This window comes from Emys orbicularis, chromosome 16 (assembly GCF_028017835.1).
Source record: "Emys orbicularis isolate rEmyOrb1 chromosome 16, rEmyOrb1.hap1, whole genome shotgun sequence".
In the NCBI taxonomy this organism is placed as follows: Eukaryota; Metazoa; Chordata; order Testudines; family Emydidae; genus Emys; species Emys orbicularis.
The window spans coordinates 14034430-14045550 of NC_088698.1; the positions used below are offsets into that span (position 1 = coordinate 14034430).

Consider the following 11121-nt stretch of genomic DNA (forward strand, 5'->3'; position numbering starts at 1 on the left):
ACTCTGCCTCGTTTAATCATTTCAGGCCACACTGACCTTGCCGTGGTCTGCAGGGCTCATTTACATAGTGGGTTGCCCCTGCCCCACAGCTACAGGCTCTTAAGCAGCCACCGGGGGGGTTACGAAGTCAGCACTGGGCTGCAAACCAGCAGAAGCCCAGCTACTGAGTCAGGCTCTTTCTCTTCTCTCTCCATCTCCTCCTGGCACCATGGCCCAATGTGCTCTGGCTCTCTGCCTCCTGGGGCTGTCCCTGGCAGGTGATGACGCTAGGAATTCAGGGGACACACAGAGTACAGCATGGATTTGGCTGTGGTCACTTCTAACATGTCTGTTTGTTTCTCACAGCTGCTGGTGGCCTATTTACTCAGCCGGCCTCGGAGACTGTGTCCCCAGGAGCCACTGTCAGGCTCTCCTGCACCATGAGCCGTGGGACCAGCATCAGTGGCTACTACATAAGCTGGCTGCAGCAGAGAGCAGGGAACCCTCCGAGATACCTGCTCTATTACAAAGACGAATCTGCCAACGGGCTGGGGGCTGGGGTCTCTGACCGATTCTCAGCTTCCAAAGACGCCTCCACTAACACCTGCCATTTAATCATCACCGGGGCCCAAGCAGAGGACGAGGCGGATTATTACTGTCTCACATTGAGTGCTGCTGTGGCTCACAGTGCGACAGGCAGATAGGGAACTGAGACTGAATCCTCCGAGCACCACGGATCCTCACTGGGCTTGTTCTGTGTGTGAGAACCCTCGGCTTCCTCTCAGGAAGGCAACAGAGGCAGGATTTGCCCATGGGCCTCAGGCGCAGTGTGGCGGGGAGTTGGCTGTGAGGGAGCAACACGGGCCTTTGCCTCCACGAGATCTGCAGAATGGCCTCCTGGCAGGTTCTGCCTTGATTTCACCCCTGCAGCGCCCTGGAGCACAGCGCTGAGGAAGGGCTGGTCTGTTTTTCCAATAACGCAGCAGCAGGGAGAAGCGGAGCCGAAGGAGCCACTGGTGATGGTGCCAAGTGCAGCCCCCAAAAGATTGGCCCCTGCCCTTGCAGTGAAAGGGTCCCTGATCACAAAGGCACCGGACCTGTAAAGAGGATAATGCCACGGAGTGAGGAAATTCGCTCTGTCTCCGCCTGAGAAAGAGACAAAGGCGAATGAAAAGAGAGAGGTGGGCGACAGACGGCCAGGTGGACAGCATGAGTGTGTGTGCTGGGCCATGCCAGTGCAGTGTCAGAACATTACAGCCAAACAGAGCAGAAATCAACGTCTGCCCCATTCCCGAGCACGAGAACAATTGCCCAAGTCTTACTCCCCAAGTCCTAAAGCTTCTATTACATTACCCACGCGCTGAGTCCCAGCGCAGTGCCACCCCCGCTCCCTAGAGGGCAACATTGCTCTGAAATGCCAAGAAACGGAAGATGACCGCTATGGACCGGTTCCTGTGTGCTGGGGAATGGGACCCCTGTGATGCTTGAGGGGGAGCAAAGATAAGGGTTCTTGGTGGACGGAGTGAAACAATGTTAACAGCTTTGCTAAAAGAAATAAGGGCTGTTCCTGCTCAGTGGGGCAGGCAGGCCTGTGAGCAATGGAGGCCTGTGGTTACGTCCCTAGCCCAGCTGCCCACTGCTGAGCAATCACAGAGCCCCAGCGGCTGTGATGGGGGAACCCGAAAGCAGCTTGGTGTGGAAAAACATGGACTTACTCAAACATCAGGAGCAGTCGAGGGTTCCCCTCCTGTAGCCCTCAGACATCCCCCCTCTGCAAAACACCCCTGGTCTCCTCTGCCCTTGGTCACCACTGCTTCCCCCTGGGAACAGCACTGTCGGGGAGGAAAGGCTAAAGATTGCCCCATCCCCAGCTGCAGGGCCCAGGACAGGATTTGCGCCATAGCCAGTGTTCTCGAGGAGGGGAAGGGGCTGGGTGAAACCCCACACACTGGAGGCAGCTGGCCTGTGGGGCAGCCCCCTGCTCTGTGTGTTAAAAGGTCGGTCTCGCAGCAGCTTCCTCTGGAATTTCACCTTCTCTTATGCCCCTGGGAAGGGCTAGAGTGCACAGATCCCTGCCCTGATCCTAGGAGAGCCACTCATCTATGGGAAACTTAGCGCTGTGTAGAGGGCTAGCACGAGGCCTAGGCACCACCTGAACCCTCAGGACAGACCCTCCACCACAGTGAGAGGGGATCTTACGCACTTTTGGGTTCTCCACAAGGAGTCAGAGAGCCCATAGCCAAAGCCACTGCCTGGAAAGGGACCCCTGTGTGTCACTGGCCCAAATAACCAAGTCAACAAAGGACGTGCAGCAAACAGGGGAGGAAGCCAGAGGCAGTGACTTCTCCTGCCGCTAGGTGGAGCAGTTTATTAAGCAAGGTGAAGCAGCAGCCTTTTCTCCCACTGTGTACTGAGGGCAGCCTGGGCGAGGTGGCACAGAGCCACAGAGGTGCTAGCAGAGAATGTGGTTAACAGGGCCCTTGGATGGTGTCTCTGCCTTTCTCCCATGGGCTGTGGTGCATTTAGCAGCCAGTGAGCAGGGAGCTGATTTGCATGGAGGGGCCGTTTTTGAGCTCTGTGGGTTTAAGAGAGAATTGGAGGGTTCCAGCCAAAGACCCGTTTGCCTCAGGAAGCCGAGCTCATCTGGATTCCCACCATGGCCTGGGCCCCTCTGCTCCTCACGCTGCTCACTTACTGCTCGGGTAGGGTAGAAAGTTGCCCCTGATTCTCTGCTCTGAGATGCTGGCAGCGACTCAGCCCCTCTCACAGGTTTCACACAGGCAGAGCCACATTTCAGTTCTTTCCTATCTCGTTCCAGGTTCCAGCTCGCAGCCTGTGCTGACTCAGACGCCCTCGGTGACCAGGGCAGGGGCACAGGAATCCCAGCACGATTCACTGTCTCCCCTGACACCTCCAACAACCTCTGGAATTTAGTCATCTCTGGGGTCCAAGCAGAGGATGAGGCTGATTATTACTGTGCCGTATGGGATGGTAGTAGTAACGTTCATCACAGTGATACAGTGAGATAGAGAACTGAGACCAAAACTCTCCATCACAGCTCTGTGCAGCCCTGAAGCTCAGACCATGACGTTCCCTAAACACACACTGACAAACAGAGAGAGAAGCCATTGGATGTTACTTGAACAATCACTGTCCCCTACATCCAGGCACCAGCTGTCTGTTCTGCTCTGGGGCGTGCTGCAGAGGCTGGTGGACAGTGATGCAGGTTTGCTTTAAATGCTGGGGTAGGTGCGTTATGCCTTATCCGAACAGAAAGAGCATCTGAGAGCTGGGTCAGTGTCTTTTATCACTGACAGGCCTGACCTCTGCCAGCACCACGTCTCATCATGTCTCCTGTGCTCACAGCACTGCCAACCCCAAATGTTCAAAAATCATGAATCAGGCCCCCCAAACGTATGAGATTGGTTTAGAAGTGAGAAGATGTTTAAAACATAAAACAGAATTGGCTCCTTTTTCTTTGCCTTCTGCTTCGTGACCATGTAGGTCACATGGGGGCTCATGTTTTCAGTTCTTCTCCACAGTCATGAAGCCAAAAGCCTTACTTTCATTTTTTAATGAAAGCTGAGATTGCCATGACTCCAGGAGCTGGGGCTTTAAGATACACACCAAATATCATGAGGTTCATGAGAGTACCATGAGAGTGGGTAACACTGCCACTCATGCCAGACATAAGCCACCCCCATTTCTACACTACTGCCAACTCCCAACATCCTTGTAAATGATGGCGGGGTATTTACAGCCCCTTGGTGTTTCCCCAGGAAGCCAAGGCCTGCTCCCAGGGGATTTGCCTTGGATCCCAGCCATGGTCTGGTCTGTGACAGAGGCCTGCAGCAGGTAGGGTCGGCAGAAGTTCCTCCCTCTCCAGCTTTTTAAGGGTGAAGGGAAACGACAGTTTCCTAGTGACCCTGCGATCCAGCCTGGTGGGCTCAGTAGCCTGAAACAGCTCAGTTCTACGTGAAAGAGGCCTCTCCCCGGTCAGCAGGAAAACAGGGGGGCCTGGCTAGAGAGGATTCCAGGGCTAGAGGCCCTTTAAAATAGGGGCTTGAGCCTCTGCTTCTCTGTGAGTTTGTTTGTGGTGGTGGTGAAATGGTAGAAGGAACTCTCTGTCCTGGAGCAGGGGCTGAGCTGATTTGATCTCGATTCCACATGGCCTGTCAGTGGGGATGAACCTGCCCTTGCTGAGCAGCCCGAGGGGCTGGTGGGGAGAAGGTTCTGTGGCAGTTGGGTGTGTGAGCAGGGGGCCAGTGAGGCAGGGAGTCGGGGGCCCCTAAGTGGGGGGGGGTATGTCATTGCTATAATACAAATCATCATCAGTAAAGACTTATCAGTTCTGTATCCAGTGGGTCTCATTTCAGCCGGTAACTAGCGTTCTTGGGTGGCATTAGATTCTGAAGTCAAGTCAGGTGTAGAGGGGAATATCCTGCATTTCCACTGTAAACCGGTTCTGTGATCTGCCGAAAGGAAAATCACATCCACTAACTTTGTGTTTCATGTTCTTTGTGCCGTGAAATGGAGCAGCAGGCAGGACGCGGGGAATAAGGGCCATTCAGGTGGGCGACTATTTAAATGATCCACGACTTCAGGCCAATAAAGTGACTCCATTGAGCCCTCCCATGTCATGTGCATTAACGAGCCAATGGAAGTGGGGCAGTTCGGAGCCGGGGGAACAATATTTACATTCCTTGTGGGTTGTTATAGGACTGGATTAATTACCCTTTGGGCTGCACAGGTCTGGTGCACATAAATCCTCTTGGAATTGACCAGGGCAGGCTGGGTGGAGGGTGAGAAATCTCTTTCTGTTGGGTGCAGTCTAGCAGATTGGTGGGTAGTATAAGGTGATAAATGCTGGTAATAAATGGTGAAAGCAGCAGTAATGAACACTGAATAACTTCAAGGACCCCAAGACACCAGTAAGAAGCAGATAAAGTGGCCCAGAATCATTGGAAACTGGAACTTCATCAATAGCAACATAACTTTCCTCCCAAACCTCCGTGACGCCTGATGCCCCCTATGTATTGAGCTTTGCCAAGAAGATGAAGTTCTGTGTTACAGACAAGCCAGCTGTGTGAGGAGGGGGTTGAATCCAGCCAGGGAATGGGCATGAAGGTCAGATGTTTGTACCACCAAGCTGCCTTCAGTACAGAGCCTGATTTCTCAGCAGATCCCCACCCTGCAAAGCGACCCGTGCACTCTTGCTGTTGTCTGTGAGATTTCACTAGGGATGAGATGCCTGCAGCCCAAACCCCAGCTGGGTGCACCAGCCTCCCCTTGGCTAGAAGGCTGGGCCTGCGCCCTGGGTCAGCAACCGAGCCTTCTGGAAAGGGATGCTAATGCAACTGCTTTCTGCAGCTGCCTCTCAGTAGCACTGTTCTACTGTTTCTTGTTGGGTTCTGAGAGCTAAAGGTTTTTCTCACTCCTTACTCACTCCCTCTCCTCCTCCTGCTGTGCTGGATGCCAGCTTGGCCAGTGCCAGGAGGAGGTTGACGAGGCGGTTTCACCACTACGGTTGGGTTGTGGAGAAATCAGGAAGTGCGGGGAGAAAGAGCCGCCAGAACCTCAGCGTGGAGACGTGGAGCTGGAAGAGGGGCTGCAAGCTGACGCGCCATACACACATGTGTGCCAGGGTCTCCCTCGCGCTGCAGAAAGGACAGTTGTCAGGCGAGTTGTGAGCTGCACCCGGCACACAACCAGGCTCACGGCTCCGCGAAGGAGCTGCCAGCTGATCTCCCTGGCGGGCTGTGAAACCAGAGCAGAGTAACGGCTGGCCCACCAGGGCTCCTCGCCCTCCTCAGGTGGCAGCAGGTGCCACTTGGTGTCAGGGCAGGATACAAGGGTGAGGAGGACACTGCCCTTCCCAGTGGGCTGCGGTGCCTTCAGCAGCCAATGAGCAGGGAGCTGATTTGCATGAAGGGGCCGTTCTCCAGCTCTGGGGGTTTAAGAGAGAATTGGAGGGTTCCGGCCACAGACCCGTTTCCCTCAGGAAGCCGAGCTCATCTGGATTCCCACCATGGCCTGGGCCCCTCTGCTCCTCACGCTGCTCACTTACTGCTCGGGTAGGGTAGAAAGTTGCCCCTGATTCTCTGCTCTGAGATGCTGGCAGCGACTCAGCCCCTCTCACAGGTTTCACACAGGCAGAGCCACATTTCAGTTCTTTTCTATCTCGTTCCAGGTTCCAGCTCACAGCCTGTGCTGACTCAGACGCCCTCGGTGTCCGTGTCCCCCGGAGAGAATGTGAGACTGGCCTGCACCATGTCGTCAGGGTATAGCATTGCCAGCTACAGGGTGCAGTGCCCCACGGTTTGTGTACCACTATCAAACTAGCAGTGACCAGGGCAGGGGCACAGGAATCCCAGCACGATTCACTGTCTCCCCTGACTCCTCCAACAACCTCTGGAATTTAGTCATCTCTGGGGTCCAAGCAGAGGATGAGGCTGATTATTACTGTGCCGTATGGGATGGTAGTAGTAACGTTCATCACAGTGATACAGTGAGATGGAGAACTGAGACCAAAACTCTCCATCACAGCCTGTCTGCCTGTGCCCACGTGAGGGTCAGACCATGAACTCCCTAGAGACACCGTCACAGACAATAGAGAGAGAGAGACTCGCTGACAAACACAGAGAGAGACGCCTTTGATCATTCTTTGGGGAGTCACTGTCCCCTGCACCCAGGCACTGTCTGCCTCCCCTGCCCTGGGGCCTGCTTCACATTGATCTCCACATTGCCCCCTTCTCTTGCAAACCCTGTTGAGTGAGGGGCTGGTAGATGGTGACCCAGGTTGGTTAGAAGTGCTGGGGCTATGTGAGTTGTAACTCAGCTCTTTACAGAAAGCGTATCTGAGAGTGCTGTCAGTGAGTGGGGGAAGGGAATCTTTCACATGTTGCTACAATTTAGTGCACCCGCGGGTGCTATGAAATGACAGCTAAATCATCGCAAATCACCGCAAGGACCCACAACCCATGGAGAAGAGAATTTAAAAATGCCCCTACACCTCAGCGATCTCCTCTCATAGCCTCCCAGAAACCTGGTGCCCTGTCTATACAGCTCTCCCCGCAGTCCCCATGTTCTATGTTACAGAACTTGTTATAACTATAATCCAAGCTTCAGCAAATATGCAAAGGACATTTTAATACTATTATTAATGAATGTCTTGTTATTTTAAATAAGAGCATAAGGTCATTGAGCCCAGGATCCTGTCTTCTGACAGTGGCCAGTGCCAGATGTTTAACGGGAAAGGAACAGAACAGGACAAATATTGAGCGATCTCTCCCCTGTCATCCAGATTCAGGTTCTGGCAGTCAGAGGTTTAGGGTCACCCAGAGCATGGGGTGGCATCCCTGTCTGTCTTAGCTAATAGGCATTGATGGTCCTAGCCTCCATGAACTGATCTAATTTCTTGTTTGAACCCAATTATCCTTTTGGCCTTCACAACATCCCCTGGCAACGGAGTTCCACAGGTTGACTGTGCGTTGTGTGAAGAAGTACTTCCTTGTGTTTGTTTTAAACCTGCTGCCTATTAATTTCATTGGGTGACCCCTAGTTCTTGTGTTATGTGAAGGGGTAAATAACATTTCCTTATTCACTTTCTCCACCTCATTCCTGGTTTTATTGATCTCTATCAGATCTCCCCTTAGTCGTCTCTCTTTGAAGCTGAACAGTCCCAGTCTCCGTGCGGAAGCTGTTCCATACCCCTCAGCATTTTTTGTTGCCCTTCTCTGCATCTTGTCCAACTTTAATGTGTGGTTTTTCTAGCTGGAGTGAAGTAGTCATACCGACATAAATTGGTACTTTAGACCAAGCCTAAATCCAGCACGATCCATCTCATCCAGCAAACCTGCCAGCAGCGAAGGGCCCAATATCCCTAAAGTACCGACAGCAAGAGACTGTGAGACAATAATTGCAGCCAAGAGTTCTTTCAAAATTCTGGAACTAGCTAAAGATCCAAGGCAGCGGGGACGAGGGGAGAGGAGTCTTGGCCATGTCTGTGTTTGAGGTGGGTGGGGGCAGCCTCAATCCAGATCCAGCCATGAGGAATTCTGTGTAAATCCACAATATTAATGGTATGATTGGGAAGCACAAACCCTTTGGACCTACAGAGACCTTCATTTCCTTATGACAGTTTTAACCCCCACCTTCAAAGCCTGAGGAGGTTTCAACATGAGCACTTCCCTGGACAGCTCCACTCTTCTCTCATCCCTTGAATGTGAGCCCCAAAGCCTTTTCCTCCCGAACGCGGATGGGATGACACTGGAGCAGAAAGAGGAATTCACGACAGTGATTTGTATCCTGGCCTCCCTATAGGTGGCTGTAGAGCACAGTACCCCAAGAGAGCTTACTGCTGGGGAGAGTGGGCTGAGCAGAGGGGGATTTGGCTGAGTCAACAAACTTGTAGGGGGAGGAAAGAACTGGGGCTGGAAGGGACAGAGGCTCGAGTGGAGCGGGGAGGCTGAGAGAGCTTGGGGATGTTGTCCCTTATGTTTCTTTCATACTGCACCTTACACTGGGATCAGCCAGTTTCCCATTTGTGTTCGCCAAGCACCTTCCTTCTCCTTCATACAGCTGCCGACGACCCACGGGTTCAGTGAAACATTCCAGCTGTAAAACCCACCCGGCACTGTGTGTTTGTCCTGTTTCACCTTTGCTCTCTTGCACTGCCTCGTGCCTCCAGGCTGTAGCCTGTCTGGGGCAGGGCTGTGTTTTTTGTTTGCTAGATATCACTATTGTGTGACGTCAGGTACACCAGCAGCACTGTGTGAACAAAACTAATAATACTTTAGTGTGTGTATAATTATATTTCCTGCCTGCCCTTTCTTTGCCCATCCCCTACGATTTTCTGCTGAAACAAAACATGAAAAGGGCCACTTTTCCCTGTACGGCCTTTGTTTGTGCACATGCAATGTATCACGCACCATCATTTGGACTCATATTTTTGAACACTGTCACTTACACACACAAGTGATCGGATTTTCTCACGTATGTCCAAATATTATGAAAACTGGGTCTGCAGAGATGATGCACAAAGCTAGTGAGCACACACAGAAACTGGACTGAGCCCATTTTAATCTGGCCATTAAGAAAACAAAATCAGGGCACGTCTTCACTACCCGCCGGATCGGCGGGTAGCAATCGATCTATTGAGGATCGACTTATCGCGTCTAGTGAAGACGCGATAAAATCGATCTCTGATCGCTCTGCCGTCGACTCCGGAAATCCACCGCGGCAAGAGGCGGAAGCAGAGTCAACGGCGGCGCGGCAGAGGTCAACTCGCCGCCGTCCTCACAGCCAGGTAAGTCGACCTAAAATACGCAACTTCAGCTACGCTATTCACGTAGCTGAAGTTGCGTATCTTAGGTCGACACCCCCCCCCCCCCCCGGTAGTGTAGACCTAGCCTCAGAAGAAGTTCTGTGAAGCACGTTATCTAATTTGTATCCAATACTAAGCACAAGGCAGCAGGAACTAAGTCACTTACATCTCAACAGCTGGACTCTCCCTGGGGAACCTCTGTGGTCTGAGGAAGGTAAACTTGTGCAGGCCGACCAATGCACAAATGGACCAGGTGCACAAACAGGAAAGTGCAGTGAAGAAGGGAAAGAAAATACTGTTTCCGATCACTAGATGGGGCGATTGTATTAGTCTGGTGGCCAAGACCTCAAAAACTAGTTGTGATGAGGGAGAAGTGATGAAATTCTCTCTGTCAGAACTGGAGGCTGGGCTAGGGCTCAACATGGGCTTTCTCAGGTTGGTTGGGTTCTTTAGTACACGCCTGGGTTGGCCTTTGGAAGACAAATCCATAGTTCAGCTTTTCCCTTTTCTCCCATGCAAATCCTCTCACTGCTGGGGAAATAAGGGCCAGCAGAGTGATTAAATCAAATGTGCTAAATACTGGTGACAAGATGTCTCTGAGCAGTTGGGCAGGTCAGAGAACACCATAGCTTATTTGCATTCTGGCTTACCCCAGCCTGGCCCCCAGGGCTCATTTACATGTGGCCTGCCCCTTAGGGCTCTAAAAGCTGCTACAGGATTTCATAAAGGCAGGAACCAGTTGAAACCCAAGGACAGGGTTGGCTCCTTCTCTCTCTCTGTCCATCTCCTCCCTGCACCATGGCCCTGTGCACTCTGCCTCTCTGTCTCCTGGGGCTGTTCCTGGCAGGTAATTCCCCACCAGGATCACTTTTGGGGGGCAGGTAAATGAGCTAATTAGGGTTTAGCACAAGCCGTGCAGCACTAACAGATCTGAGTTTTGTCTCTGGCAGGTTCTTGTGCCCAGCACGCGGTGACGCAGCCGCCCTCAATGTCGGCGTCTCCAGGGCAGACAGTGAAACTCTCGTGCAGCGTCAGTGGAGGATACGACATCAGTAGCTATGGAATAGGCTGGTACCAACAGACCCCCGGGAATCCTCCCAGATACCTGCTCTATTATTACAGTGATTCTAGCACAGGCAGGGGCACTGGGGTCCCGGACCGGTTCTCTGGCTCTGCCTCCGGCAGTGTTGGCTACTTAACCATCTCTGGGCTCCAAGCCGAGGATGACGCTGATTATTACTGTGCGACTTGGGACAGCAGTGCTAAGATGCTCACAGTGGTGTAATGAGAGAGGGAACCGCGACAAAAACCTTTCACATTTCACTGACCAACACCGAGTGAGATTCTGAGGAAGAGCTTTGAGGCTAGTGGGGCACAGATGTAGCCAGAGAGAGGCTCCCTTGGCCGTGTTGTACCCGGCCTTTGCTAAAGGGATTTCTTTTCCCTCACACTACATCCCCCTCCTCCTAGACTAATCTCCTGGCACTGCATGGCGGGGGGGGAGGGGGGCTGCCCGCAGATTGGGAGCGCTGGGATCCTCTGCACAGAGGGGCTGTTCCAGCGTCCATGGCAGGCTGAGGACTGTCATGTTCTCTACACCCTCCCCATCTCCTTCTACACGGGCCACATGTTCCCATCTGCTCCTCCACCCCCTGCACTTCTAGAAGTGACCCAGGCGTGTCTGAAGCTGATACCTGCCACAGGAGAGCTGTGAAATCACGTGTGTGGGTGGAGGTCTGGGGCCAGTCAGCCCGTCAGTGACAGTAAGGGTTTGGGAGTAGCAGCCGTGTTAGTCTGTATCCGCAAAAAGAACAGGA

General features: G+C 52.8%; 1 gene segment (V, D, J or C); it reads left to right on the top strand.

The window, feature by feature from the left end:
* Nucleotides 1–208: 208 nt before the first annotated feature.
* On the top strand, nucleotides 209–10589 carry LOC135890551 (immunoglobulin lambda variable 5-52-like). The segment is given in 3 exon segments: nucleotides 209–257; nucleotides 346–666; nucleotides 10255–10589. Coding segments are annotated over 3 exon segments (705 nt in total).
* The last annotated feature ends 532 nt before the right edge of the window (nucleotides 10590–11121 follow it).